At 55.4% G+C, this 23,394-nt stretch overlaps 7 protein-coding genes across 7 annotated transcripts; 3 read left to right on the top strand and 4 right to left on the bottom strand.

The window, feature by feature from the left end:
* Positions 1 to 974: 974 nt before the first annotated feature.
* On the bottom strand, positions 975 to 1,887 carry G647_01822 (uncharacterized protein; the record flags this gene model as incomplete). Its single annotated transcript, XM_008725221.1, has 2 exons — positions 975 to 1,644; positions 1,670 to 1,887. The coding sequence occupies 2 exons, from the start codon at positions 1,885 to 1,887 to the stop codon at positions 975 to 977; spliced, it is 888 nt and encodes a 295-aa protein (XP_008723443.1).
* Positions 1,888 to 7,840: 5,953 nt separating this feature from the next.
* G647_01823 (uncharacterized protein) lies at positions 7,841 to 9,928 on the top strand (the record flags this gene model as incomplete). Its single annotated transcript, XM_008725222.1, has 3 exons — positions 7,841 to 7,985; positions 8,111 to 8,384; positions 8,473 to 9,928. The coding sequence occupies 3 exons, from the start codon at positions 7,841 to 7,843 to the stop codon at positions 9,926 to 9,928; spliced, it is 1,875 nt and encodes a 624-aa protein (XP_008723444.1).
* A 1,492-nt stretch (positions 9,929 to 11,420) lies between these two features.
* G647_01824 (uncharacterized protein) lies at positions 11,421 to 13,428 on the bottom strand (the record flags this gene model as incomplete). Its single annotated transcript, XM_008725223.1, has 5 exons — positions 11,421 to 11,577; positions 11,637 to 12,086; positions 12,138 to 12,403; positions 12,455 to 12,973; positions 13,033 to 13,428. 5 exons carry the CDS (start codon positions 13,426 to 13,428, stop codon positions 11,421 to 11,423), a joined length of 1,788 nt encoding a protein of 595 aa, XP_008723445.1.
* An 819-nt stretch (positions 13,429 to 14,247) lies between these two features.
* G647_01825 (uncharacterized protein) lies at positions 14,248 to 16,450 on the bottom strand (the record flags this gene model as incomplete). The annotated part of the gene is made up of 9 exons (XM_008725224.1): positions 14,248 to 14,592; positions 14,648 to 14,846; positions 14,894 to 15,000; positions 15,057 to 15,156; positions 15,208 to 15,463; positions 15,510 to 15,579; positions 15,640 to 15,684; positions 15,734 to 16,317; positions 16,372 to 16,450. The coding sequence occupies 9 exons, from the start codon at positions 16,448 to 16,450 to the stop codon at positions 14,248 to 14,250; spliced, it is 1,785 nt and encodes a 594-aa protein (XP_008723446.1).
* Positions 16,451 to 17,000: 550 nt separating this feature from the next.
* On the top strand, positions 17,001 to 18,577 carry G647_01826 (uncharacterized protein; the record flags this gene model as incomplete). The annotated part of the gene is made up of 2 exons (XM_008725225.1): positions 17,001 to 17,991; positions 18,048 to 18,577. 2 exons carry the CDS (start codon positions 17,001 to 17,003, stop codon positions 18,575 to 18,577), a joined length of 1,521 nt encoding a protein of 506 aa, XP_008723447.1.
* A 1,111-nt stretch (positions 18,578 to 19,688) lies between these two features.
* Positions 19,689 to 21,466, top strand: G647_01827 (uncharacterized protein; the record flags this gene model as incomplete). The annotated part of the gene is made up of 3 exons (XM_008725226.1): positions 19,689 to 19,824; positions 19,925 to 21,053; positions 21,274 to 21,466. The coding sequence occupies 3 exons, from the start codon at positions 19,689 to 19,691 to the stop codon at positions 21,464 to 21,466; spliced, it is 1,458 nt and encodes a 485-aa protein (XP_008723448.1).
* Positions 21,467 to 21,827: 361 nt separating this feature from the next.
* On the bottom strand, positions 21,828 to 23,338 carry G647_01828 (uncharacterized protein; the record flags this gene model as incomplete). Its single annotated transcript, XM_008725227.1, has 2 exons — positions 21,828 to 23,236; positions 23,302 to 23,338. The coding sequence occupies 2 exons, from the start codon at positions 23,336 to 23,338 to the stop codon at positions 21,828 to 21,830; spliced, it is 1,446 nt and encodes a 481-aa protein (XP_008723449.1).
* Positions 23,339 to 23,394: the final 56 nt, after the last annotated feature.

Below are 23,394 nucleotides of genomic sequence, written 5' to 3' on the forward strand. Positions count from 1 at the left end.
AGGTGGAGTGAACCGGAACAGAATGGAAGAGCTCGACGAGTGTGTGAATGACGGAGCTCGCAACGCGGGCAGCAGGGCAGCTTGAACTGAGGCGGCTAGTGGCGCGGCAAACCCTCTTTGCTCGCCCAATCGTCGACGTCACTGCCTAAAGTCAACCCTGAAGTGACGCCAGCGTCAAAGCTTAGTTTCTACGGTAGCCCGGGTGCCCGGGGGATGGGCCCATCGCTTAGTTTCGGCAGCCTTGGGGCCTGCCTTGTTCACGGCTGACACACCTCGGGACCCTGCAAACCGGTGCTTTCAACAACGAGCCGGCTCCCTCGGACGATGGTATAGATCAAGCAAGGCATCATGCTGTCACTGTGGCAATCGATTCGTTCCGTCGAGTCGTTGTTAATTTTGCTCTAACACGTTGTCCGAATGAGATGAGCCAGCCTGATCGTTTCTTCCTTTGCCGCCACGACAAGTCTGCGACAGAGCATCCTCATCATGGGCAGGTGTTTCAGCTTGGTTGGTTGTCAGATGCCAATGCTGCCCCTCGTGTTGCCCTCGGTTTCTGCCTGGCAACCCGATGCTTCATAGCCGCGCGAAAAACTCACGTGAGGCGCTCGGCAAAAAAAGATCGTCCATTCCCAAGATTTTGGTGCTGTTGTCTAATGCTCATGTCAACTGGTCTGTCGCCAGAGGAACAGCCCAAAATAAACCTGCTGTGACTTCCACCGGTTTGACCAATCTACGAGGGTGACTGACGGCACCACCGTTTCGGAGCCCTGTACCTCTCCTAGTACCATACCATAGTCACTATTTGGTCTCTTCGGGGTTGACATTTCTAGGGATAAACACCACATCGATGCAAACTCCATACCTGAGGCTCCCTCACCCAACGTCTCATCGAGATTGCATGATAGACCGCATATTTCGTGCGCGACGGGCGCCGCCCGGAACTCCACGCATTCCCGGTTTTCAGATGGAAATCGTTACAGCTTCTCAAAGGTGGGTGTTCTCTTCTGCAAGCCGCTCAACATTGCCCTCTGAACATCACTGCTTTGCACCATCCCCGCGTTCCATACCGCGGTGTAATTGAGATTGTCCTCGATTGTCCTTCCCCAAGACGCGTCGAGGATGTTTTTCGTTCCTTGAACGGCCACAGGGCTTTTGCTTGCAAGGTATTGCGCCGTCTCCAACCCTTCCTTGAATAATTCGGCTTTACCGCCATCCACCACTCGGCTTACAAAGTTGTTCTTGAGCGCTTCCTCTGCTGAGAATGGGCGTGCACTGAGACAGACATCCTTGACCCAACTCGTTACGCCCCCAACGACCTTGGGTAAGCGACTCAGTGTTCCAACGTCCGCTGCTAAACCGATGTCGACTTCTTTGACGGACAGCTTGGTGTCCTTCGTGCAGAAGCGCATATCGCATGCTGATGACAAGTCGATGCCAAGACCATACGTGTATCCGTGGAGAAGCGCGATGACCGGTTTCTCACATCGCGCGACGCTTGTGATTACGTCTTGTAGTTCGAGTACATGTCGCCTTAGTAATGTCGCTTTTCTCGATGGGTCCGGGACCCCTGTGGAAAGTGGGCTATTGGATTTCGCAGCCTGCTCGACATCGAGCCCTGAAGGACAGGAAGTCAGATCAAAATCTCTCTCTATGCCTTGGCCGGCGTGACTTGCCTGCTGTGAACGCTCGGTCACCGGCTCCAGAGAGCAGAATGGTCCGGACATCAGGGTCATGCGACAGATGGTCAAAGATGGCCTTCAGCTCGATCCACATGGGTCCAAAGAAAGCATTGAGCTTTTCCGGCCGGTTGATCTCGACATGGACCACATATTGTGCGGGTATGGTCACATTGAAGAATTTGAGAGTTGGTAGAGTCCTTAGCGCCATCTTATGGATGGATGGTTTGAAGTGATGCCCGACCAGGGAGCGATGGGAAATTGCAGTGAATGGCAGTGAATTGCAGTAAAGAGGCCGTGGAGATGTTCGTAGAGGCTACTGTGAAAATAACGTGGGTAGAGCAGTAATATAAGCCGCGCAGCTGAGTATCCTATTCCCACGACTCGAAGCACTCGGCTATTCGTGAGGATGAATCCATACGGGCGTTGCCTTGAATCCGATGAGGCAGAACAGAACACTGAATGTGCGTTCGTGCCTCGGCCCAGCGAGCACATTTGCGTGCAGTCACATGCAACCACGTGACTATTCCAGTCGCGTTTTTGTGACTTTTCACCGACTTGCATTTTCTTGTTCAAAGACACACTTTCACTCCCAACATCCTCAACTGCTTTGCCTCCAAACCTTGCTTAAGCATACCATGCCTGTATTATCGCTGACTAGATGGCGCACCTTTCCACTCAGGCCACTTCCTGCGGTATTTTCACACCCTTGTAGACTGTCTTGGGCCAGACCGTCGCCTGCGACACATATCAGTGGCTTGTTTCTCCTCTCTTCCCTCCTGTCATGCCAATTCGAGCAACTTTTGCTGGAAACTTGACGCACTCCTGGCGTCTTGTGGGTGTGCGGGATGAAGCGCATAGTCGCTCGAAGAAGGCTCTTTTCGCTCACCTGCGTCAAGTGTAATCAAACATGTCCTTCAGTGCCGCTTCTTTGGCGGACGCCCCTCCCCTTCTTGTGAGGGTCTCGAGCCCGCATTCTCTTCTCTGAAAAGTTCTGGCTACTTCTTGAATAACATGGCGCGCGACACGTCACCTCCTGGGATCGATCATACAGCTGTCGCCAAAACTGATATTAGCAGCAGGACAACGCTCGGGGTATTCCTCGTTTGATTGAAGCAGTGGCTAATGCAATTCAACCACCCTATCAACGCTATGGTCTCTAGAGCATGCCGCCGTGTTGTTTTGGGGCACACTTGGCACCTCTGGTAAATGGTGGCCATCGTCAGCTGGTCACTCAAGCTCTCGACTTCTTGTCCTCCGTGCACAGCCTGTTTCATAGGCGCTGCCCTCGGCCGGATATTTCCGCCTCTATCCTCTCCTGGTTGAGAAACGTCCGTCCGAGTATAGCACACCGCCACGTCTTATTCGACAGCACATTCCGGAAGATGTTTCCGACTGCAATACATGATCGAGAGATTCGGTGCAGTGCGTCCTGCGGCAATGAGGTAACAATCGGACAACATCATTGCTTCGGGGCACATGCCACCCACTCTATCGCCCTTCCTCCAGGCTCTCCGCGACGGGTTCCTGCCCCTGAATGCAATAATCTTACTCAGTGAGCGCGTCGAGCCAACGTCCCCAGGTCGTTTTCGGAACGTGCCATAGAACTGCTGATGGGTTGATCTACAGGTGTCACAACTAAAACCGGCTCCTTGTCAATAATGCCACTGCCAAATGCCTGTAGGGCCCATACTGCCGCCGTTGGCCGCTTGTGTGTGGTACACATTAAAATGCGACAATAATGACAGCCCTCTTCAGGCGAGCGGATCGGCTAGCCCCAAGGAGTCATGGCGCCTGCCGATTCGTATAACGCAAACTCAATCGCTTTCCACAGCTGACGCGGATGGTTAGCCTCCTCTCCATGGCAGAGTCTTCGGAGACAACTTCTTTGGATTCGATTCAGTGCAGACAGGAAGAACGCAACGGAAAGCTCGAACGTAACACGAAAAGTTCTTCTTCTGCTAGGCTACCCTGATCTGGCATCCTCATGCCGCCAATATCACCCTCTCGCATCTCAAGTGACCTACATGTACTGCTACACGAGGGCAGTAGTGCGGCTTGAGCCTATCTCCCGACACTCCTCGAACGTGTCCGAAAGGATTTCTCCTTATTACTTGTCCCACTTCCATCTCCATGGACCGTTAGGCGAAACGAACACGCCATGACGATGTAATTAGCTCCGAGCCACCAATTCAGTACAACCGTGTACATCCCCGAAATATGTTGGGAGGAGGATTCGACGGCTTCCGCCACTCAATACAAATTTCGGTGGGTACGAACGCCTCCCATGTGGTTTTGTCTTTCAGAAGCACGTGGTAGAAGATGGCAAGCTGTCATATCCATGCACTTGGTCAGTACACTTTGAAGGAAGTTTGTTGCCGATTATTTGGATGATTGGGTGGCATCGAGACCGCGCTCAAAGTAGCTGGCATCTCATTCCAGTCATGGCTGGGGTTGCCCTGCATTGAAATGTCACTTTCGTGGAACCTAATTGCCTTGAAACAGTGATCAGAAAGTCAAGCGTGGAAGTCACTGCTACGCCCCCGATGGCTTCGCCTGATCGGCCAAACTTCTGCTCTTCCGGTTCCGGTGCTACCAAATCGACGTAGTACTCGACCTCGCTTCGGCCCTCAAGCGAGCTCTTGGTCGGATGGGAGATCGAAGAGGGATCCTACCCAGGTTTCTGTCACCGTGGTACGCGCTCTAACGGCGATACGGCCTTGGATTCTTACCAGCGCTTGGCCGGGCATGATGTCTTCGGGAGAAGATCGGATGCGAGGCGGTCATATTGCATATATAATGCGGCTGCCCTACCTACCTGAGCCAGTTCGCTCGTCAACTTCAGTCTTCTTCGAAATCACCAGCATACTCGCATGCATTCCTTGTCAGTCACGGACTCCACTGCCTTCATTCGCACGTCATTCAAGTATCTTTGCGCGGAACGATCAGCTATCAGTTAAGAACGATGTGCCAACATCCGAAGTCTGTTGACACCTGCCGTGCTTGTGCTGGACACCCCCCCCGGTATGGCCCCCAGACAAGTACGCACGTGTCTTCATACTCCCGAGAGTGGAGTTCAGAAAGACAGAAGGCAATGTGCTGACGTCTGCAGGAACGGATCTATGTGCAACACATGCCGAGGACGTGGTTATATCGAGCGTCCCTGCTCTAAATGCTCCGCATCTGACAGGCGGGCCGAAGCAGGCACCAGCACGACCAAGGGGCATTCTCGACAGAATACTGTCCCTGGAAGGGATAATGGCCAGAGTGTTTCGAGGTCTTGACAAGAGAAGGAAGAGCGCGCAGAGGTCCAGAAATGGGTGTGGAATATTTTTACGAGCCATCTTCTTTGTTCAACCGAGGAGGGACAACCTGGTTCCTGCGTGCGAGCAGCACGAGGTTACGTCCATTGAATCCAATACTTCACCGGTACTCGATGTGCCCCAATAGCAATATTTTCCAAGTACCAAAGTGCCGTTGCCGAGATGAAACATTACTCTTTGGCTGCTGTATTGCAACACCAACGGCTCAGTACAATTATCCGCGACCGCACCGCGGGGCTCACTGGATGCCTGCTGCTGCTTCTAGGGAGAGATTGGCAAGGTGCAGTTCCAAGAGGATCTAGAAGCGTCAGTCTTTTTCTGCGCGAGGATGGAGCTGCGAGATATCTGATGGCAAGAGTTCCGTATGGTTCTTTTGCCAGTGTTTGTGTCACGCACTCCCAGCTTGGACAAATGGACCTTTGCTCACGAAAATCCAAGCTCATGCTGTGCGTTATGTCGCGCGCGTTCGAGCCCTACGAATGTCATATTCGACAGTACGAGACCGGCTCCGTAGAAGCGTGGCTCGGCGACCTGGGTAAGGGCTATCTGGTGGCTGCTGTGCAACTCTCAAATCTACCAAAGATCGATTCTGGCCTGGTTGACCCGAGCACGCGATTGGCGAACCTGTTCCTCGACAGATGCCTATGCGACCCATTCGCACCTTCTGGGACACAGCGTCATGATGGCTGAAAAGCCTGGCCTGGACAGGGATGCGACTAGGACCGTAACCTCCAGATCTGCTGAGCAGAGCGACCATTAGAGGTCACGGGGTGAGGACAACCGGTGAGACTCGATTGGGTATCTTGCGGTGTTGGTGAATCTGCAAACCGGTCGTACACACCGGACGTCCTGCGTCAATTGCCAATCTTTGCTCCTCCAGTCGCGCCGTCATTTCGAAAGGATCAGCCAGATTTTCGGATAACCACCTTCCACACCTCCCACGACCTTCTGTTACTAGTGATGACGTTGCCGGGCAGGATCTAGTTGCAGGAGCAGTCGCTTGGTACGCCGGGTCGACCTACCACCAAACGGGGACAAGGAATTCCGCACGACAGGGCCAGTCATTATTTGAGGACGACACGGAACTGCTACAACGAGCTGTCCAATCCATTTTCGCACGTCCATCAGAGGCGGCGGCGTTCCTTTTCCCCGGTGATGATCAGACGTTGACCTGGATCTGGGGACTTTGACTACCCTGCACTGTGCTCTACGGACGGCGGCCACATTTCTGAAACGAACCTCTACGGTCAACCCGGTGTAACAGTGTCCCGTCTCGCTGAGATCGAAATGCCCCGGTCCTCTTGCTATAAGCAGAGGGGTCTGCATATCTGTCATCACCAATCACTGCATTTTTTCGGAGTCCAAGTATCTACAGACTAAGAGCGCTTCAGCACCAAGCCTGCGTCGTCTGCCACCAAGTCTCGCTCTCGCCGAAGCTGACGTGGCAGATTCGTACTCCGTACACCTCCGGATTTCATTTCATGGTGCGCGTGACGTCGAGGCCGCAGAGAGGAAACTGCAAGCACCGAAGAGAGGTGAAGACCTATTATCGTGCAGCGGCGCAGCTGCCGTTTCAGGGAGAAGCCTTTCTGAAATCCTGCATTCCAGTTCCATGGTCTTGTCAGACACGGGGAAGTGGACGGAGCAACAGCCGAGCACTCGCCATCGCTCGACTTCGAAGCGATGCAGCTCGAACAGATCTGGCTGTGGTTCGACTTGAAGTCACTATAGTGCTCAAACAGCAACGGGGATCATCGGTCAACCATTTTTCCAAGTTGGAATAAACTCAAGACACTTGTCGGCTGTCCTCTTCACCGCTCCAAGGCCCTCACCTACTGCTAGCCTATCTCAATATCAAATTCTCGTGCGGCGGCAAGTGAACACCACTCTGCCTCCGCAGGATGGACCCCCCGTTCCAACGCCTTGCAAGACTGCAAATCAAAGCAACAACTGCAAAGCCGGAGCGTGCGATGCGATAGTTCCGTTGTTATACGACGTCTCCGGTCGCATCTTCAATGCCCTTTGACACCGCCGAACCGTACGGTAACTCGTACCTTGCGAGTTGGGCAACCGGAGCTCGAGATTGGAACAAGTGACCATCAACCGCAGAAATTGGAAGTCAGAAGCAGAGCAATGTCTGCCAGCTCAAGGAGTCCTCGTTGCCCGGCCTCGTGGAATCCGGTCGAAGCACAGCTGTCCGTACATCAGTGATGATTTAAGTAAAGTGCTCGATAATGGCACCACTGGCGATAGGCATCTCAAGCCTGCGAAAGACGGGGTTCGTTTATTGACCGCGCCGTCCTCGTTCCAGCGACATCTTCGTGGAGAGCAGATACACAGGTGACAGAGATTTCCCACCAGTATCAGTGCACCACTCTTGTCCCGTCTTGAGCTTGTGCTCTGAATCTCTATCTCGGATAAGCTAGTCGGCAGCAAGCATAGACTCCTCCCTCCGAACAAGCGACCTGGCACGATATAATCGCGGTCTTAAAGCACGCAAGGCTACGACTCCTGACAAGCCATGCAACTCACCGCCAATATTGCTGCGCAATCAGAGCTAACCCGTTGATATCCTGGTGGGGACGGAGTTTGGCCGCCCTTCGACCGTCTTGACTATGGCTATTGGTCGTCTATACCAGGCCTATACAGCCGATATCGGGTGGCTTTGCCAGGCGATCTCCGGGCGATCGGTCGGCAAGAAGATCGACATTCCAGGGTCCCCAACCGCTGCTGTTGGGCTCAAAGTTGATTACAGCACTCAGTAGAGTATTATTCTTCCCATCCTTTCTCACACCTCCCCACCCCTCCGGGCTCACAGCGGAATCCCACTTTAGCCAAGGCATGTCTATGATCTTACGCCCCTTCACATGGTTCTATCATGAGTTTGGGATTGTCTCGATCCACGAGACTGGACGCAATGCGTGGCTCATTATCTTGGCTCGCTCGTGCCGGATGTTTGCTTACGGCACGAATTCCTTGATATTAGGTAAGTCATCCACTGTCTCGTGCTCTTTTGAGTACCTCTTGGCTTTCCCCAAGGCCTACAAGGCTGTCTCTGAGAGGAGCATTCTGGGCTTGCTTCGAACTGCTTCCACAATTGACTGTGCATAGCCATCTTCTTCTCCGCCTTGAACTACTCCGACCACCAGATCGGCATCTTTATGACCTTGACATTGCTCGGCGATGTCTTTCTGGGTACATTTCTCACGTTGATCGCCGACCGAGTGGGCCGCCGGCGCGTGCTCATGGGCGGGTCGGTGCTCATGATCATAAGCGGCCTCGTCTTTGCGGTATTTGAGAACTTCTGGATCTTGCTTCTTGCTGCGATATTGGGCGTCATTAGCGTCACAGGAGGGGACTTTGGGCCCTTTCGGAGCATTGAAGAGTAAGCGACTTGCGCTCCATCCCGATGCTGGCGGCAGCGACCTGAGCTTGAAGGGAAACAGGCTTGAGCTAACCATCTACCACTTCAGGTCAGTCTTGTCGCAGCTCACAACACCCACGACCCGCGCGGACGTTCTAGCCTGGTACGTGACGACGTCGACTCTAGGATCGAGCATCGGCAGTGAAGTCTCGGGCAGACTCATCCATTACCTGCAGGCGCGACCCGGCTGGACCGACGTCGATGCCTACCATTCCCTGTTTTGGATCTATCTAATCATGGGCATTGTCAACGTGCTTTTCGTTCTTCTCTTGACCGATGCCTGCGAGCTCCGAGCGAACGACAAAGGGGAGGAGATGTATTCCCGCGTACCTCAAGAGGATCATAATCGGCACGAAGACGACAACGACGAAGCGGTACTGCACCACCAGTTACAGTCCAACCCTAACGGCACCGCTGAAGCCGACGTCGAGGCAGCATCCCCGCCTCCGACACCATCACCAACCCGACCTCGCTCCCCCCAGCCTTCGACCATCCCTTCCAGCCGGCTCTCGCGCGCTCTCTCGGCCTTCTCCAGCGCCTTGTCCCAGATCTCCGAAACAACCCGCCGCACAATGTACAAGCTGTGGTTCCTGCTAGTCATCGACTCCCTCGCCGACGGCATGGTGCCCTACTCCCTCACGAATTACTACATGGACGTGAAGTTCCACCCGTCCAAATCGACGCTCGGCGACGTCACCTCGCTGTCGTACTTCCTGGGCGCGATCGGCGCGGTCTTCGCCGGCCCACTCGCCAGGAAGATCGGCCTCATCAACACCATGGTCTTCACGCACGTCCCTTCCTCGACGGCCGTGCTTCTGTTCCCTCTCGCGCCCTATTTCTGGATCACCGCGCTCTTCTTGCTCGTCCGCACGGGGCTGAATAATATGGACCAGGCCCCGCGCTCGGCGTTCATTGCCGCGGTGGTGAAGCCCGAGGAACGCACCGCGGTCATGGGCATCACCAGCATGTTGCGCAATCTAGCGGCCATGTGCGGGCCCACCGTCACGGGCGTTCTCGCCGAGGGGGACAGATTCGGGGTGGCCTTCATCGCGGCCGGCGTGTGTCGCCTCGTCTATGACTTTGGTCTGTACGCTCTGTTTGTCGGGTACGAGAGGGGGAGGAAGCTGCAGGATAGAAGAGACGACGAGGATGACGACGAGGAGGGTGTAGATGATCAAAGGGGATTCATCGCAAATGGACAGCGACACGGACAAGGACATCGACGCGATATCCCAGATGACACAGGTGGCGCTGATGCCGGTCACTTCGAGCTAGAGAGTCTAGCCGATTCAGAAGATTCAGACGGTTCAGACAATAGTAACGACCGCAAGACGCGCGAATCGGAGAAGGCGGCAGTGGCAGCGGCAGCGGCAGTGACGGGGCCGATCACGACTACGACTACGACGGCAACGCTGAATGGCGGTCTGCGTGTGCCTCTGGGCAGTGGAGAGAGTCCACGGGTGAGAAGTCGGAGTCCGCACCACCGGTCGAGCGCGTCCGAGTAGATTGTTCAGATTGCGCGTGCGCGGCGCGTGTACATGTATAGTGCGATGGAATAGTTCTAGGTAGCTAGCTAGCTAGCTAGCCAGCTAGATGAAAATTGATGAAAATTGAGCTCATGAGCTCATGAGTGCATGAACCAAGATGTCCTGTCTGTCAATCAACTAGCTGGTACGGTACGTAGCCGATTGGGGGAATAAAAAAAAGTGCTGAGATTCAAGAGTCCGTCTTCCTGATCCATGGTTGTGTACGGAGTATTTGTCTGTCAGATGGATTGCCACGCCCGCACTGATTACTGTGTGCTATTATGTATTTGTCTACTTACCGAGTTGTGAGACTACCGCCGTACTCTTTTCCTTGTCGAACAATCGTCCAAGTACTCGTACCTTGTCCTGGTATTGATTCTGACTTGGAAAGATAAGACGCAACACAACACGTTCGAGGTAAACATGTTCGTAGATACTAGAAGGACACCTCTTGGTGTCTGTCTACCTAGTTGAATGTATGTGTGAATGATTGATCTCAAGTCTGGACAGCAACTACTTAATACCAGCTATGGATGGATGGAAGACAGCCCCCGTCGCCCCGAGCGACCTCAAGTGGTAGGCACACTGGGTGCCTCCTGCCACCACAGTCCTGATATGAAAAGATAATACGCCAACTCGTTCCGAGGTAAACAGGGTTGTCGAGTCTGTCGATATCAATCTTACTTGACTCGAGATTGTGACTGCTATTGAGGTTCCCTAATACTGCGACCGTGCCTAGTCCTGTTCCTGTACCTCTGACGTGTCCACGACGCTTTCGTCCAACTCTTGAGCCACCCCCGCCTCTTCATCACCTCTGAAAATTAATGACAGGGACATCATGTCGCTTTTCGGTGTCCTGTTGAGTACCGAGAACCACACATACCCGCTGATATCGATGTTCCGCAGCCGAGGCATTCTTCGTCGAATGGACGTGCATGCAAATGAAGCCAGGCGTCAGGCGTCAGGCTCTCTCTCAGGCCGCTGATCCCGGCCAATCCAGTTCCCGTCCTTGTCCTGACTCTGCTGGTAGTCGACTTAGTCGGCACGGTACCTACTAGCTGGTCTTCTGCCGTTCGACCATCACCTGCAATGCTGGATTGCTGCTGTCCAATCGTACTGTATTGCCGGTTCGGCTGCCAGTAGTAGCAGTAGCAAGAGTAGAAAATGGAATTCTGTGCTGCCGCTGATGCTCTCATCTCCCAACAGCACGGTGCAAGCCACCGAGACGGCCACGTGATATCCGGTAGAGTCCCAGAGCTGAGTTTGGGTCCAGCCTGGAATGTCCGTATGTGTGGGTACTTGCAGTATGTCGTGGTGTGGCATGTGTATGGTGTTCAATTCTCGTCTCGAGACGCATGTCCTTTCTTAACAGCATCGATTGGACGTCCAGTTTACGCCCCTTGGCAAAAGATGATTCGAGTGCACTGAGTGAACGGCTCACCAAAGCCATAGTGCCGTCAAGAAGAACGTTTCACCCAGCAGCATACGTGCTCTTTGCTCGCAAAATTGGGCCGTACTTCCATAGCAGAAGAGGTGCGGGGATACCGAGACCGATACCAATGAAAGCGAGCATTGAGTTGCCCCAATCTAGACCAAGAGCATCGTACATATATGGAGCGAACAATGGACTGTGGTCGCATGGTTAGCTAGCACTTTTCGCAAGACTGGGGACAGGCCCAACACTCACAAGCCAAATCCAGCCAAACTCCGCAGGACCACCGCCGCTGCCACAGCAGAGGCTGCGTACCGTGAGTAAGCATCCACAATATATGTCTGCGTGCACTGGAAGCCGATGATGGTGCCAGCCGCAAAGATCGCAGCCCCGATATTAGGCACGATCCAATGAACGCTTCTCCTGGCGCTCCATCCGTATATAAACAGTCCGATCGGCACAAGAACCGCGCCTGGAATCATGAGTGGGACACGAAACTCAGGTTTCCCCTCGTTGTTGTTCCGAAGCTTCAATTTGCGGTAGATCCTGTCGTTGATGGGTGCGCAGATCTGCGTACCCAGGAAGAAACCCACGCCAAGGGAGATGTAGTTGAGGCCGCCAATGCCGACGGATTCTTGGTAAACGTCTTCCCAGACGGAGGGAAAGGTGGACAGGACCAGGTACATGAGACCGTACAGATACGCCCTGCAAATCGTTAGTCGCGGGTGTTTGGGTCAGAGGCGGTCGTGCACTCACATGTACAAAGCGAGCGCCTGAATGATGGGCTGAGTTCCCAGCAGGCGGAATGGCCGGATGAGGCTGGCACGGAGGACCTTGCCCAGCGTCCTTTCAGGACTTTCCCATTCAGTGTGGTAGTTGGGGTTGCCCGTCTCCTTCCTTAGGTTTTTGGCTCTGTCGCTCAACAGCTTTGGCGCATACGTTTCTCGTAGGTAGATTAGGCCGAGGACTTGGATGCCAGCGTCCACAATCGAAGTTGCCCAAAAGCACCATCTCCATGTGGTCTACCGTTCTGTCAGTCTTGAGGCATAGTCTGTGCGCCTGCGGAACCTTACCTTCAACGCGATAAATCCACCTGCGATGGGTCCGACGGCTGGACCGAGCAAAGGGGCAAGGGAGTAGATACTGATGGCCTTGCCACGCTCTTCAGCGTGGAAGCAGTCGCTTAGCACTCCACCACCTAGTGCAAGAGGGGCACTTCCGCCCAATCCACTCAAGAACCGGAACGCAATAAGCTGACTTCGCGTCTGGGCAAAACCGCACCCAATATTCCAGGCCAAGAAGAAGAGGTTCGACAGTTGAAGGACAATGACCCGGCCGTACATCTCCGACAAAGGGCCTAAGAACAGTGGCCCGATGGCGTATGCGAGGACGAAGATGGAAAGTGTCAGCGATAACTCGACCTCTTGGGTGATGCCCAGATCTTGGCCAATTTTGTTCAGGGCTGGTGCAACCATCGATGACGAGACAGGCGAAATGAAGGTAAACGAAGAGACGATGAGCGTTGCAGCCCACTTCTTGCGGAATGTCCAGTTCTTCGGATTGTCAGGGTCGTCGGGTCCTTCCCATGTTACCTGTGAAGGACTGATTAAAATGCTGTTGCGCCAAGCAGATGGAGGAAAGGTAAACTTACCAGGTTAGGATCCTTGAGCGATCTGGTTGACTTTTCGGATCTCAAGCCAGGACGAGCGGATCCAGCTTCTAGATCGCGAGAATTCACCACGCCGAACCTGACCTCTTCCTCGTGCGACTCGCCCGCAGTGCTTCCTGATATTGTGTCATCACTACTAAGTGGCGACTCTGGTGCGTCCATGTCGGCGTCGGCGTCGATATCGTTATCGACTCGGTCATCTCTCGTCGCCGAAACATGATAATGATGCGACCCGTGGTCATCCATGAACTGCGGTGAAAACAACTGATGTGGAACATCCTCGGGAGTCGACTTTGCTCGGCTCAGAGAAATGCGGGCCGGGCGTCTGGAGCGATTTTCGGGCGCTGTCTGCGTCCTGTTCAGATCAGTGGAAGCCATGATAGGCCTGGAGTGTTAGTCGCGTTATCAGCCTGCAGCAACGGATACAGGACTAAAGCGGAAATGCGGCACGCAGTAGTCTCGTCGAGGACAGTTGAGGTGGGGTGTGGGAAGTGGCCGAGAGGTTATAAAGCAGTTTGCTGGATGAGAAGCTGGAGAATGGGAACCGGGGTTACGCATAATGGCCGGTGGTGTAGGCATCATTTGCCGTGGTGTGCATATCAGCTGGGTGCGACGATTGCAGCGCAGCGTGGCGAAGGGCAAAAGGACCTTTAATGAGGCCATTTCGTCCCTGTGACAGGCACAGATCCCTGGTGGTCGGAACTCGGCACAGAGGAAGAACAAAGAATGAAGTACTCATGAGCGGTAAGATGGCACGGATGGCACTTGAGACATTCTGCGCCCGTCGCGACGAAAACGTCATCAGCAGGAGCCGTTACCGGGCACTCAAGCTTCTGATCGGCATGACTGGAGCAGATCTTGATTTCATATGGCGTGCATTGAGTGGCTCGAAGGCCCAAGAAGGTGATGAAAAAGTCTGTCATCGAAGGATGCAGAATGCAGGACGCAGCCTGCGCCTCGGCGCCGATCTAAACCTCCGACGATTAGTCACCGATCACGTGCACTGCCTGCGCTTGCGCTCTCTGGGTTTGTGGTCCGCCGTTGATGAGGGCCCATGCTAACCATGCACGTGATGTGGAAAAGTGCCACCGTGTACTCGTACTCCGTAGTATTTCCAGAAGCTCATTTCGCCTTCTTCACTATCAAAGCCGCCTTCAACCTGACCGCCTTTTGACTCGCACCTGCCATCCCACCAGGCTAATCGTCGAATTTGATATTGGTTTTTCCAACCTGCACCCCATTGACCATTGATTTGAAGTTGAGAAGCCCGTCCTCCGACCGGAAGTCCACCGTCATCTCATAGTTAAAGCGGTACACGGTCTTCCTCAACCTGGCACTCCAGCAGGACTCGACCTTGTCGTTGTCGGGATCCCACATGGTCTCAATCACGCCCTCACGCCGCACGCTGAAATGCTCCTCGCGTTCGGGCGGGGAGTCGAGCGGACAAGAGTACAACTCTAGCGTCGAACAATTGAGCCCTGCAGTCTCGCTTGAGTGCGAGACATCTTTTGTGATCGAGAAAGACTCGTCCAGTTCTTGATTCTAGCTCAAGTCAGCAATCGCACGCCTCACGTGTGCTATGGGATGGCGCTCTCACTTTCAGAACAGCCCAGTGCATCTTGCCTCTGCACATCTTTCGACCATCGAACTTGTGCGTGTACGCGTTTGCTTCGTCGTCGATACCCTCCCGGAAAGCCTCACCCCAGCTCCAGCCATAATTGCGTCTGGCAATAATAGCTTGGGGCCGAATACCCTCCAGCCCGCGGAGAGCCGCGCCTTTGACAATCGCTGCTTGGCTATCATCGAGTTAATTCCTGTGCCGATTCTAGGGATTCTCGCTTACCAGTCTGTCGGACATGAAAATCTCTTGATATTCTTCGAACCGCACCACTGTTTGAGCTCTTGGTTGAGGTAAGGCGAATCCCCAAAACCGCCTACGAGGATGAAACGCTTTTCAGGTATTAGCACGAAGCACTTCGAGGAGACGGAGACATAACGGTGCGTACATCGAGCTTCTTTCCGAGCTGCTTCAATTGAGTCAGCTGGCCTTCGATCAAAACGATGAGACCTTTGATGGCAGGCTCGAAAAATCGAACCATGTCCAGCCTATCACCTGTTAGAGCGGTAGCGGGCCTCGAGGGGAACCAGGACACTCACCTCGGGATCTTGACAGTTTCCTCATCGTCATCGTACTTGGGACTTGCCACGCACTCCATTTCCAGAGGGCCGACTTCGAAGTGCAGTTTATCAACGTCTTTGAACCCGAAATTCTTCTTCACCCCCTCGAAGGATTTCATGAACGTGGAGCCTGGACCCCTTTTTCTCATGTCGATTTTGGTATATGCCTGACCGAATTGTTTGGTCATCCATTGAACAAACTGCCGGTCAATCGAAGTCGAGCCGCATTTGAGACCTGAGAGCCATCAGTCAGGCGTTCTGTCCAACCGGAGGATCCGTACCTGTTCCACGGCACTTCTCGCTTAGCTTCAGAGATGGCGTTGTCTGCAGGATCTCATAGGTGACTAGGTCCTGTCGGGTGGAGCAAGTGTCAGCAACCTAGATCGGTGATGGGTGTCTGTTCCTACTTACCACTGTTCCGCCTCCGCAATCACAGATGAGCACGCATTCGCCTGGCTGTGCAGGTTAGCTGGCAGCCGAGCCGGCCTGTGACTTCGGTACTTACTTTCAACGGATCAAGGGCCGTCGGAACGAGGTAGGGCTTCAGAGCGTACAAAGCAGCTGCTTCTGGCTCCGTGATCATGTTCACTTTGTCCCCAGGTCGAGACCCGAATCCGGCCGCGAGGGCTGCTTCTTTCGTGTCCCTTTGCGCTTTATTTCCCCAGATGGCCGGCATGGTGATCCAACACTCCATTGGCATCGCCTGTACCAGTGCCGCAGAGCCCAACTCCTGTTCCAGGCGTAGCATGAGGTACTGATACAGTTCCGACAGGTAATCTTGTGCCACTTCCTTTGCTGATTTGCCAGGCGGCAGCCGCAGGAATCCGGAACCGTACATTTGTTGAAGCAGAGGATCGTCATACTGAGCGGTATCGACCTCCTTGTCCAGCAGTAGCTTGGTCCATACGTACTGTTTGAGGCTCCTTGTTACCTCGAAACCCCACTGATTGCGTGTCAAGGACGCCTTTGTGTTCTCGTTGGCATAGGCGATGGTCGTTGGCGTTTTCCACGCTTTGTCGCGCTGACCTGGCCAAGCGGACACGATGACGATGTCTTCCCATGTATTGTTCGAGGTCACGAAGCTGAGTCCTGTCGTGAGAGTTTGTGAGCGCCGAAGACACCCCCGCCAGGGTCACGACTCACCCGAGTACGTCGTCCCGTAGTCCACGCCAACTATGATACGATGAGCGCCAGCGGCAAAGAGGACCGAGTTTCGAGACATGATTTTCAGTCCACTCGGGCGATGTTAGTCACGCAACAGATCAATGCTCGATGCGAATATGCTGGCGATTGCGCGGCAAGATTTGTGTCTTTTCTACCGAGTCTTGCCCCCAACGAGGAGTTCAGGGAAGATTTCGCATGGTTCGAACACGTGGGAATCGACTCGAGTGGCGGCAGCCTCATCCCCGATCGTTCAAGCGCCTGCTTGTGAAGTCTAGGTGTGCCTCCAAAGTTCCTTTGTCTCAAAGGGGAGGGGGGCCCCATCAGGCTAATGCAAGCATTTCTAAAATACACTAGTGTACCAGAAATACTGTGACCAGTTCTGGGCGCATCCAAGCGAAGGGTGGCCGTGGGAGGCCTCCCCGTGCGTCTCGACGCCTGCCAACAGGCTGCCATCTTAATCCTTTACAGCTCTGAAGTGGTGGGAGCGTCTGCATCTTCAAGGTTTCAATCATGACGAATCATCCACCCGAGACGGCGATGGAACAGTTACAAGATATGGAACTCGACGACCGTGGATCCCGAGGAAGCCGCAGAGTACGTATTCCGAAATGGCTAGATGGGCGCTGATCGAGGACAAGGGCACTGTCTCTGGCGGGCGTCACGATCAGGACGGTCGGCACGACCAACACACGAGACACGAGGAAACTGCTCGTCCACTGTCGGGACCACCACAAGTTCCGCCCAAAGACCATGGCGATCAACAGCTGGCCAAGGGTCGAGGGAGCTCCCAAGTGGCGACTCAATCGGTTGAATATGAGCCGGGCTCAGTCCACCAGGTCACGTTTGTTCCGGCAGCTCGTAGGGGAGAAAACGAGCAATCTCACAACAACGTGCTGCAAAAGCACGCCAATGCTTCGGACTATCAGACCAAGACGATCCGCGACCAGGAGGACGAAATCCGGAAGTTGAAGGAGCAACTCAGCGAAGCGAAGGCCAAGCCTCGATCCAACGACATCCGCCGCTATGAGGACAGAGCCGCCACCGCGGAGGCCAAGCTGAAGTACGCCAACGAGGACATCCACTACTGGAAGGCTCGCTTTGAGCAATGTTCCCGTGATGCCACGGCGAGCTTGAGAGACATGGACCAGGAGAAGCAGAGGCTGCAACGGGACCTCGATCAAAGCGAGGCCAATGTGAGAGCCCTTGTCGAGGCGGCCACGCGTAATATGAGCAGCGGTCGCTGGAACCCACCCCCGGACGACGACATTCGGAACGAGCTGAATCGCCTGCACGGGATGGTCCGTGACTGGGCGAAAGATTGGGCCGTCGACGGCTTGCCCGAGCACCGGACGCAGGACCCCGAATACATCTCGTTCAAGCAGAATTATTTGGCCGAGTTTGTGTGGGCGACCGACAGAGGAAGCCTCCCTCCTGCCATTGACAGCCCAGCAGGCAAATTGAAGCAGCGGCTGCCCGACCTTCTGCTCACTGCGGCCCTTTCCCACACCATCCACGATGCATTCTTTGCAAATGCCTTCTTCTGTGCGCCGCCAGAGTTCGTGGGTGCCTTGCGGAAGGTCTACGAAGAGCTTATATTAGGTATGTTGGCCATGAGCGTATCAATCGCATACCGTCCACTGCTCACCCAAGCCCAGCAAACCAACGCGAGGCCCATGGTTGGCGGTGCACCTTCTGGCGCATTATGAACCCGCCCAAATCCGGCAAATCTGCAGCCAACGACGAATCGGCAACGTTCAAACGCGTCCGTCTCTACTGCGACGAGATGGCGAGAAGCTTCCGGCACGGTCCGGCAGAGAAGTTGCTGCAGCGTTGCTCGAGTGAGGAGTCCAAAACCCAGGCGAAGCAACTTCGTGAGATCTTGATGAATGCTGCAGAGATTGCGACCTCGCTTTGGACCCAGCCGTCGTACATTGAATGCCTGGGCCTGCACGAGATGCGACAGCGACAGACCGTGTTCGATGTGGCCTCCCCGGTGATGGAGGCCCACCGCCTCAGCAAGGTCGATCCCGAAAACCCCAAGCACAATGGACGGAGAATCATGGCAGTCATCCAACCCGCGCTGCTGGCATTCGACGAGAATGATCCGCTGGGTCTCGATGGGGACGGCTATCGTGTGCTGTCGCGGGCGAATGTGTTGCTCGACGAGTTGAGCTCGCGCGCCTAGTATCTCCAGTAGTTGGGCTGATGGCGACGGTGAGGCTGAGAAACCCATTTTACAAGTCGATACGCGGTGATACAGTAGCCGGGGGGAACCTGCCTTAGCGGCTCGTATTCTGCAAGCCTCATTGCCTTCCCGGTCGTGACCAGTCGTGCCAGTCGCAGCTCAGCCGCATGAACCGCAGGACCATCACATCTGATCTGGGAAAAGGGGGGCAGAACCTGGGAAATCTTGACCGGTCAAGACCAAGTGTCTGGTGGGCTTAAGCGAGTAACGTCCCAACGGGATGGGGGTCGGTACGAGGCACACCTCTTCCTTGGCCTCTCGGGTTCTTTTCGGTCTCCCGCTTGCTCGTGAGGCTACCGCCGTCGGAAAAGTATCGTACAATGGCCCGGTCTAGCCTTGGCTCGACTCGCTCTGAGGCTGGCCCGTCACGCCGGTCGCGGACTCAAACACTAGTAGATAGAGAACCGGCCTGCATCAAGCATCAAGCATCAAGCATTCGTTGCACGGGCTCCACCGAGCTGAAAATAACTTTGCGATTTAGTTTTACGGTCGACTAGGGTGGTGTTGAGAAAGTCGACCTTTACGTACGGAAGCTTGTGGTACAGGGTCCAGGGTACAGAAGAACGATGTATCGAGCACGCAGCCTTACTGTCTACTCCCTGCACCCCTCCACAAGCGAGGTGGAGCCTGGGCGAGGCGTCCAGAAAATGCCTGCTTCTGCTCCGCCTCTTTCGCTGGACGACCCCAGTTGCTGGATACACCAAAGCAGTTGGTTAGATGTCTGACCCTGATGCAAGTTTGCGAATTGTGCCGCCTTCTGGCCGCCCGCTCCCCATGCAACAACAAACGGCCCCAGCAGCCAGCTCAGCCAGCCGGCCTGATGCCTGAGTCTGAATGCCTGACGCCGTCGCCAGAGCCGCACGACTGCTCGCTCACTCGCCCACACACCCTACCCACATCTCCCTTTGTTCCCTGGCGTGTGTCCTGTGTCTTCGCTCGCCTGGGAGTCTGTAGGTTTAAGGTGACTCTTCTCTCTGCCGGACTTGTAGACGGGGCTCCCTGGTATTGCAGCAACTTCCCACTCCATTTGCAATACTTTACTTGACCCAAGATGGCGCCCGAAGCAGTCCACGGTGGGGAGATGGTGTTTATTGCCGTGATGGGCGTTACCGGCGCGGGAAAGAGCACGTTCATTCAGACCGCTAGCGGCGACTCGCGCGTGACGGTCGGGCATGGCAACAAGTCTTGTAAGTACCTACAGCCGGCGTGAGCGCGGCAGGCTCCCTCAATATGGTGTCGAGGAAGTACGGGGGCGGCCACTGACTCACTCTCTCCCACACCGCACAGGCACCACGGACATTGTGCCCTGGCGGTTCAAGCACGAGGGGCACGACATCACGCTCATCGACACGCCGGGGTTCAACGACACGACGCGCGGCGAGACCGAGGTGCTCAAAGAAATCGCCGAGTGGCTGGCGCTGAAGTACAAGAACGACAACACGCGGCTGTCGGGCATCATCTACATGCACGCGCTGGACGACCGGCGCATGTACGGGTCGACGCTGCGCAACCTCAAGATGTTCCGGCAGCTGTGCGGCGAGGAGCCGATGCGCAACGTCATCTTCACGACGACCGGGTGGGGCACGGCGCGCAAGGCGGAGCAGCTGTCCAAGGCGCTGGAGAAGGAGAGCGAGCTGTGCACGGACGGCCTGTTCTGGGAGCCGATGCTGCGGCGGGGCGCGCAGACGGCGCGGTTCGAGGACAGCCGCGAGTCGGCGCTGCGCATTATCGACCGGCTGGTGCCCCGGCCGCCGGTGGTGCTGCAGATCCAGCACGAGATGGTGGACGAGCAGAAGAACCTGATCGACACGGCCGCGGGCGCGACGGTCAACGAGGAGATCAAGAAGCTCGAGGCGCGCTACAAGGACGAGATCGCCAAGGTGCAGCAGGAGATGCAGGCCGCGCTGGTCGACAAGGACAACGAGCTGCACTCGGCGCTCGAGGAGACCAAGAACCGGCTGGAGCACCTGCGCGAGGAGAACCAGCGCGCCCAGGAGCTGCTGCAGTACGAGCGTCGCAACGCCGAGCGCCGCCACGACAACGCCATGCAGGACCTGCGCATGGCCCTCGAGAGCCAGAAGCTGTCGGCGCAGCAGAAGGAGGACCAGATGCGCGCCGAGGCCGCCGCCCAGCGCTACGCCGACCGCATGCGCTTTGACGAGGTCGTCGCCACCATCCGCGCCAACGTCGAAAAGGTAAGGCATGAGGACCGCATCGCCTTTGAGGCCGCCATTGCCCGCGTCGAGGCCGAAACTCACCACCGGCCCCAGAAGCCCCAGAAGCCCGGCGGCGGCGGCGGCGGCGGCAAGAGCGACCGCACCAAACGTCTGCTGTTGGGCCTGCTTCCCACCGTGGGCAGCGTTGCTCTCGCGGCGGTGGGTTTGCCGTTAGGCCTTAACCCCTTCTCGGAGTTTATGTGAGTAGGTACTATCAATAATATATCATGGTTTTATCCGTTGTCGTCGTTAATCAGCGAGCAGTCATTTAGTCGGTCGGTCGGTCACTCGGTCGATCGATGAGCATATTACTCTCTCTGGCGTTCACTATGCTGCCTTTAGACTTTGACTGTGTCTTGTTCCGTTTCACCTCGTCATGTGCGATTGCATAGCACAGCTTTGCTAACATATTCCCTTTAGAAAAGTCATCCGCGAAGAATTTGACTCGGACGCCAACGGAGACGATGGAGCTGGAGCCGGAGCCGGAGCCGCTTGGGGAGACCAGGGTCAGAACATGGCATATCCGGACACCAGTGCAAATACCTACGCCGATACCAACACCAACACCAATACGTGTACCGAGTATGAGGTGGAAGAGTACGACGGGCCGTAGCATGGATGTACTGTAGATACGAGGAGGTAGTGATGTATATAAATATACAAACTCTACAGGGGTGGAGCACAGCAACTTTGCTGTATGCGTGGGCCATATATATGTAGCGTTGGGAAAGATTCAACGACTGAGATATCGCGATATGCACTTCGCCATGGGCGTCACGCTGAGTCATTGCACATTGTCGGCTATTAGTCCTAGTCTACGGAGCAATTCCTTCTCAGTCGCACCCCTACTCGAACGTACCCAGTACATCCGAGATGGCCTGGACTTGGGGGAGTGCAGGGGGTCTCGAGGGTCCTCAGGGGCTCACCCCCGTAAGGCGGTTGTCACCTACAGTATCATATGACTGCCCACCATCCTACGACACAGCCGCCTGAGAGGGATCTAAACACATTCGCACGCCATTGACGACCTTGTCGACGACATCATCAGGAATAGCACCCTCCTGCCACGTAAACCCGAACCCGAGATTCTCGTCGCTACCCAACACACAAACCACCAATGGCCCTCCAGCGGCATATGCACATCGACTGATAGTCACCTTCCCGGCCTGCCACACCGGGCTGCCGGACCCTTCCTTGAGATTCTTGGGTTGCGAGAAAGTGCCCAGGTTGGACACCTCGAAGGATTCGCCCCGGGCGTTTCCCAGTGTTGCCGTCAATGCGGCGTTGAGGTCGGGAATCAATTTGAAAAAGGCAATGTTGGTGTACGGCTGGCCCGAAGGGGAAGCGTTCGCATAGTACCGTCGTGTGCCTTGTTGGATTTTCCTCGCGTGCGTCCATATGTCCCACGAGTTCACGCGCTGGGCGACAGAGTCTTCGGGCTTGTCGAGATCGGCGCGCAGTAATTTGACCTTGAAAGCGTCGATGAAATTGCCCATGACACCTTCGACAACGTTGGGGGCCAGATCCGGCCGCAAGCTGACGGGGATGTTGCAGAGCAAGGCTTCCGGTGTCGGTGGTGGGAGGTGGTGGAAGAGCAACCTCGCGATCAGCGATGGCAAGGCCGTCGCTGGCGTTGCCTTGTGCTTCTTGCAGTCCTGTGCAAAGGACTGTGCAAGGTGCGGTGCCAGAGACAGTGACAGGTAGCGTGTCTTGCAGGGCGCCTGAACGGGAGTGCCCGTCCAGTCCATGATCCCTGTTGCGTCGGCCGCCGGAGGTTCAGCCGGGACCGGCAGGGGATGAACCTGTTCGAGCGAGGGAGCGATCGGGTCATCGGCATTCGAGAAGACGACGTGCTCGGCTGCCTCCGACAAGCGTGAGGATGATGAAGAAGCATCCGACAGGGCACTCTGGAAGGAGTTGTGGAAGACTTGAAGACCGGTCCCGTCGCTCATGGAGTGGTGAGCGATCAGGCACGCCGTGAATTCATGGTTCACTCCCGGGTCCCGCACGATCACCATCCGCCATACTGGCAGAGTGCCGTAGCCTGACTTGAAATTGGTGTTGTGCTGATTCTCGAGCAGTGCATCAAGTTCCTTATCTCGGCCTTCGCTGTCGGTACCCGAGGGCGTGCTGCGCTCCACGAACGTCACGGCTTTCTTGATGTCAATCGACGGCAGGCGGCCCCAGTACGGCTCTTGGGTACGACCGGCACCCACTGGGACGGCAAACAGGATGGGATGTGCTCCCACCACATCTGCCACCGCGTGATATATGACTTCTGGAAGATTGGGAGCGGGCTGAGACGGCCGGTAGTGCACTGACAACCCCGTATTCGTGAAGAAGTCAATGTGATGGGCGACGGCCGCGACTTCTTCCAGCTTGCCTGCGACAAATACTCCGTTAGAGATCTATCACCAGGGATACTTTGGGAAGGAACATAGTTTGTACCTAATGGCCGTATCTTTTTCAGGTCAAGTTCGGCCATAACGACGATCCTGCGACGAAGCCGACTCGAGCTCTGCCGGCGATGCTAGGGACGAC

Source organism: Cladophialophora carrionii (genome assembly GCF_000365165.1).
Source record: "Cladophialophora carrionii CBS 160.54 unplaced genomic scaffold supercont1.1, whole genome shotgun sequence".
In the NCBI taxonomy this organism is placed as follows: Eukaryota; Fungi; Ascomycota; class Eurotiomycetes; order Chaetothyriales; family Herpotrichiellaceae; genus Cladophialophora; species Cladophialophora carrionii.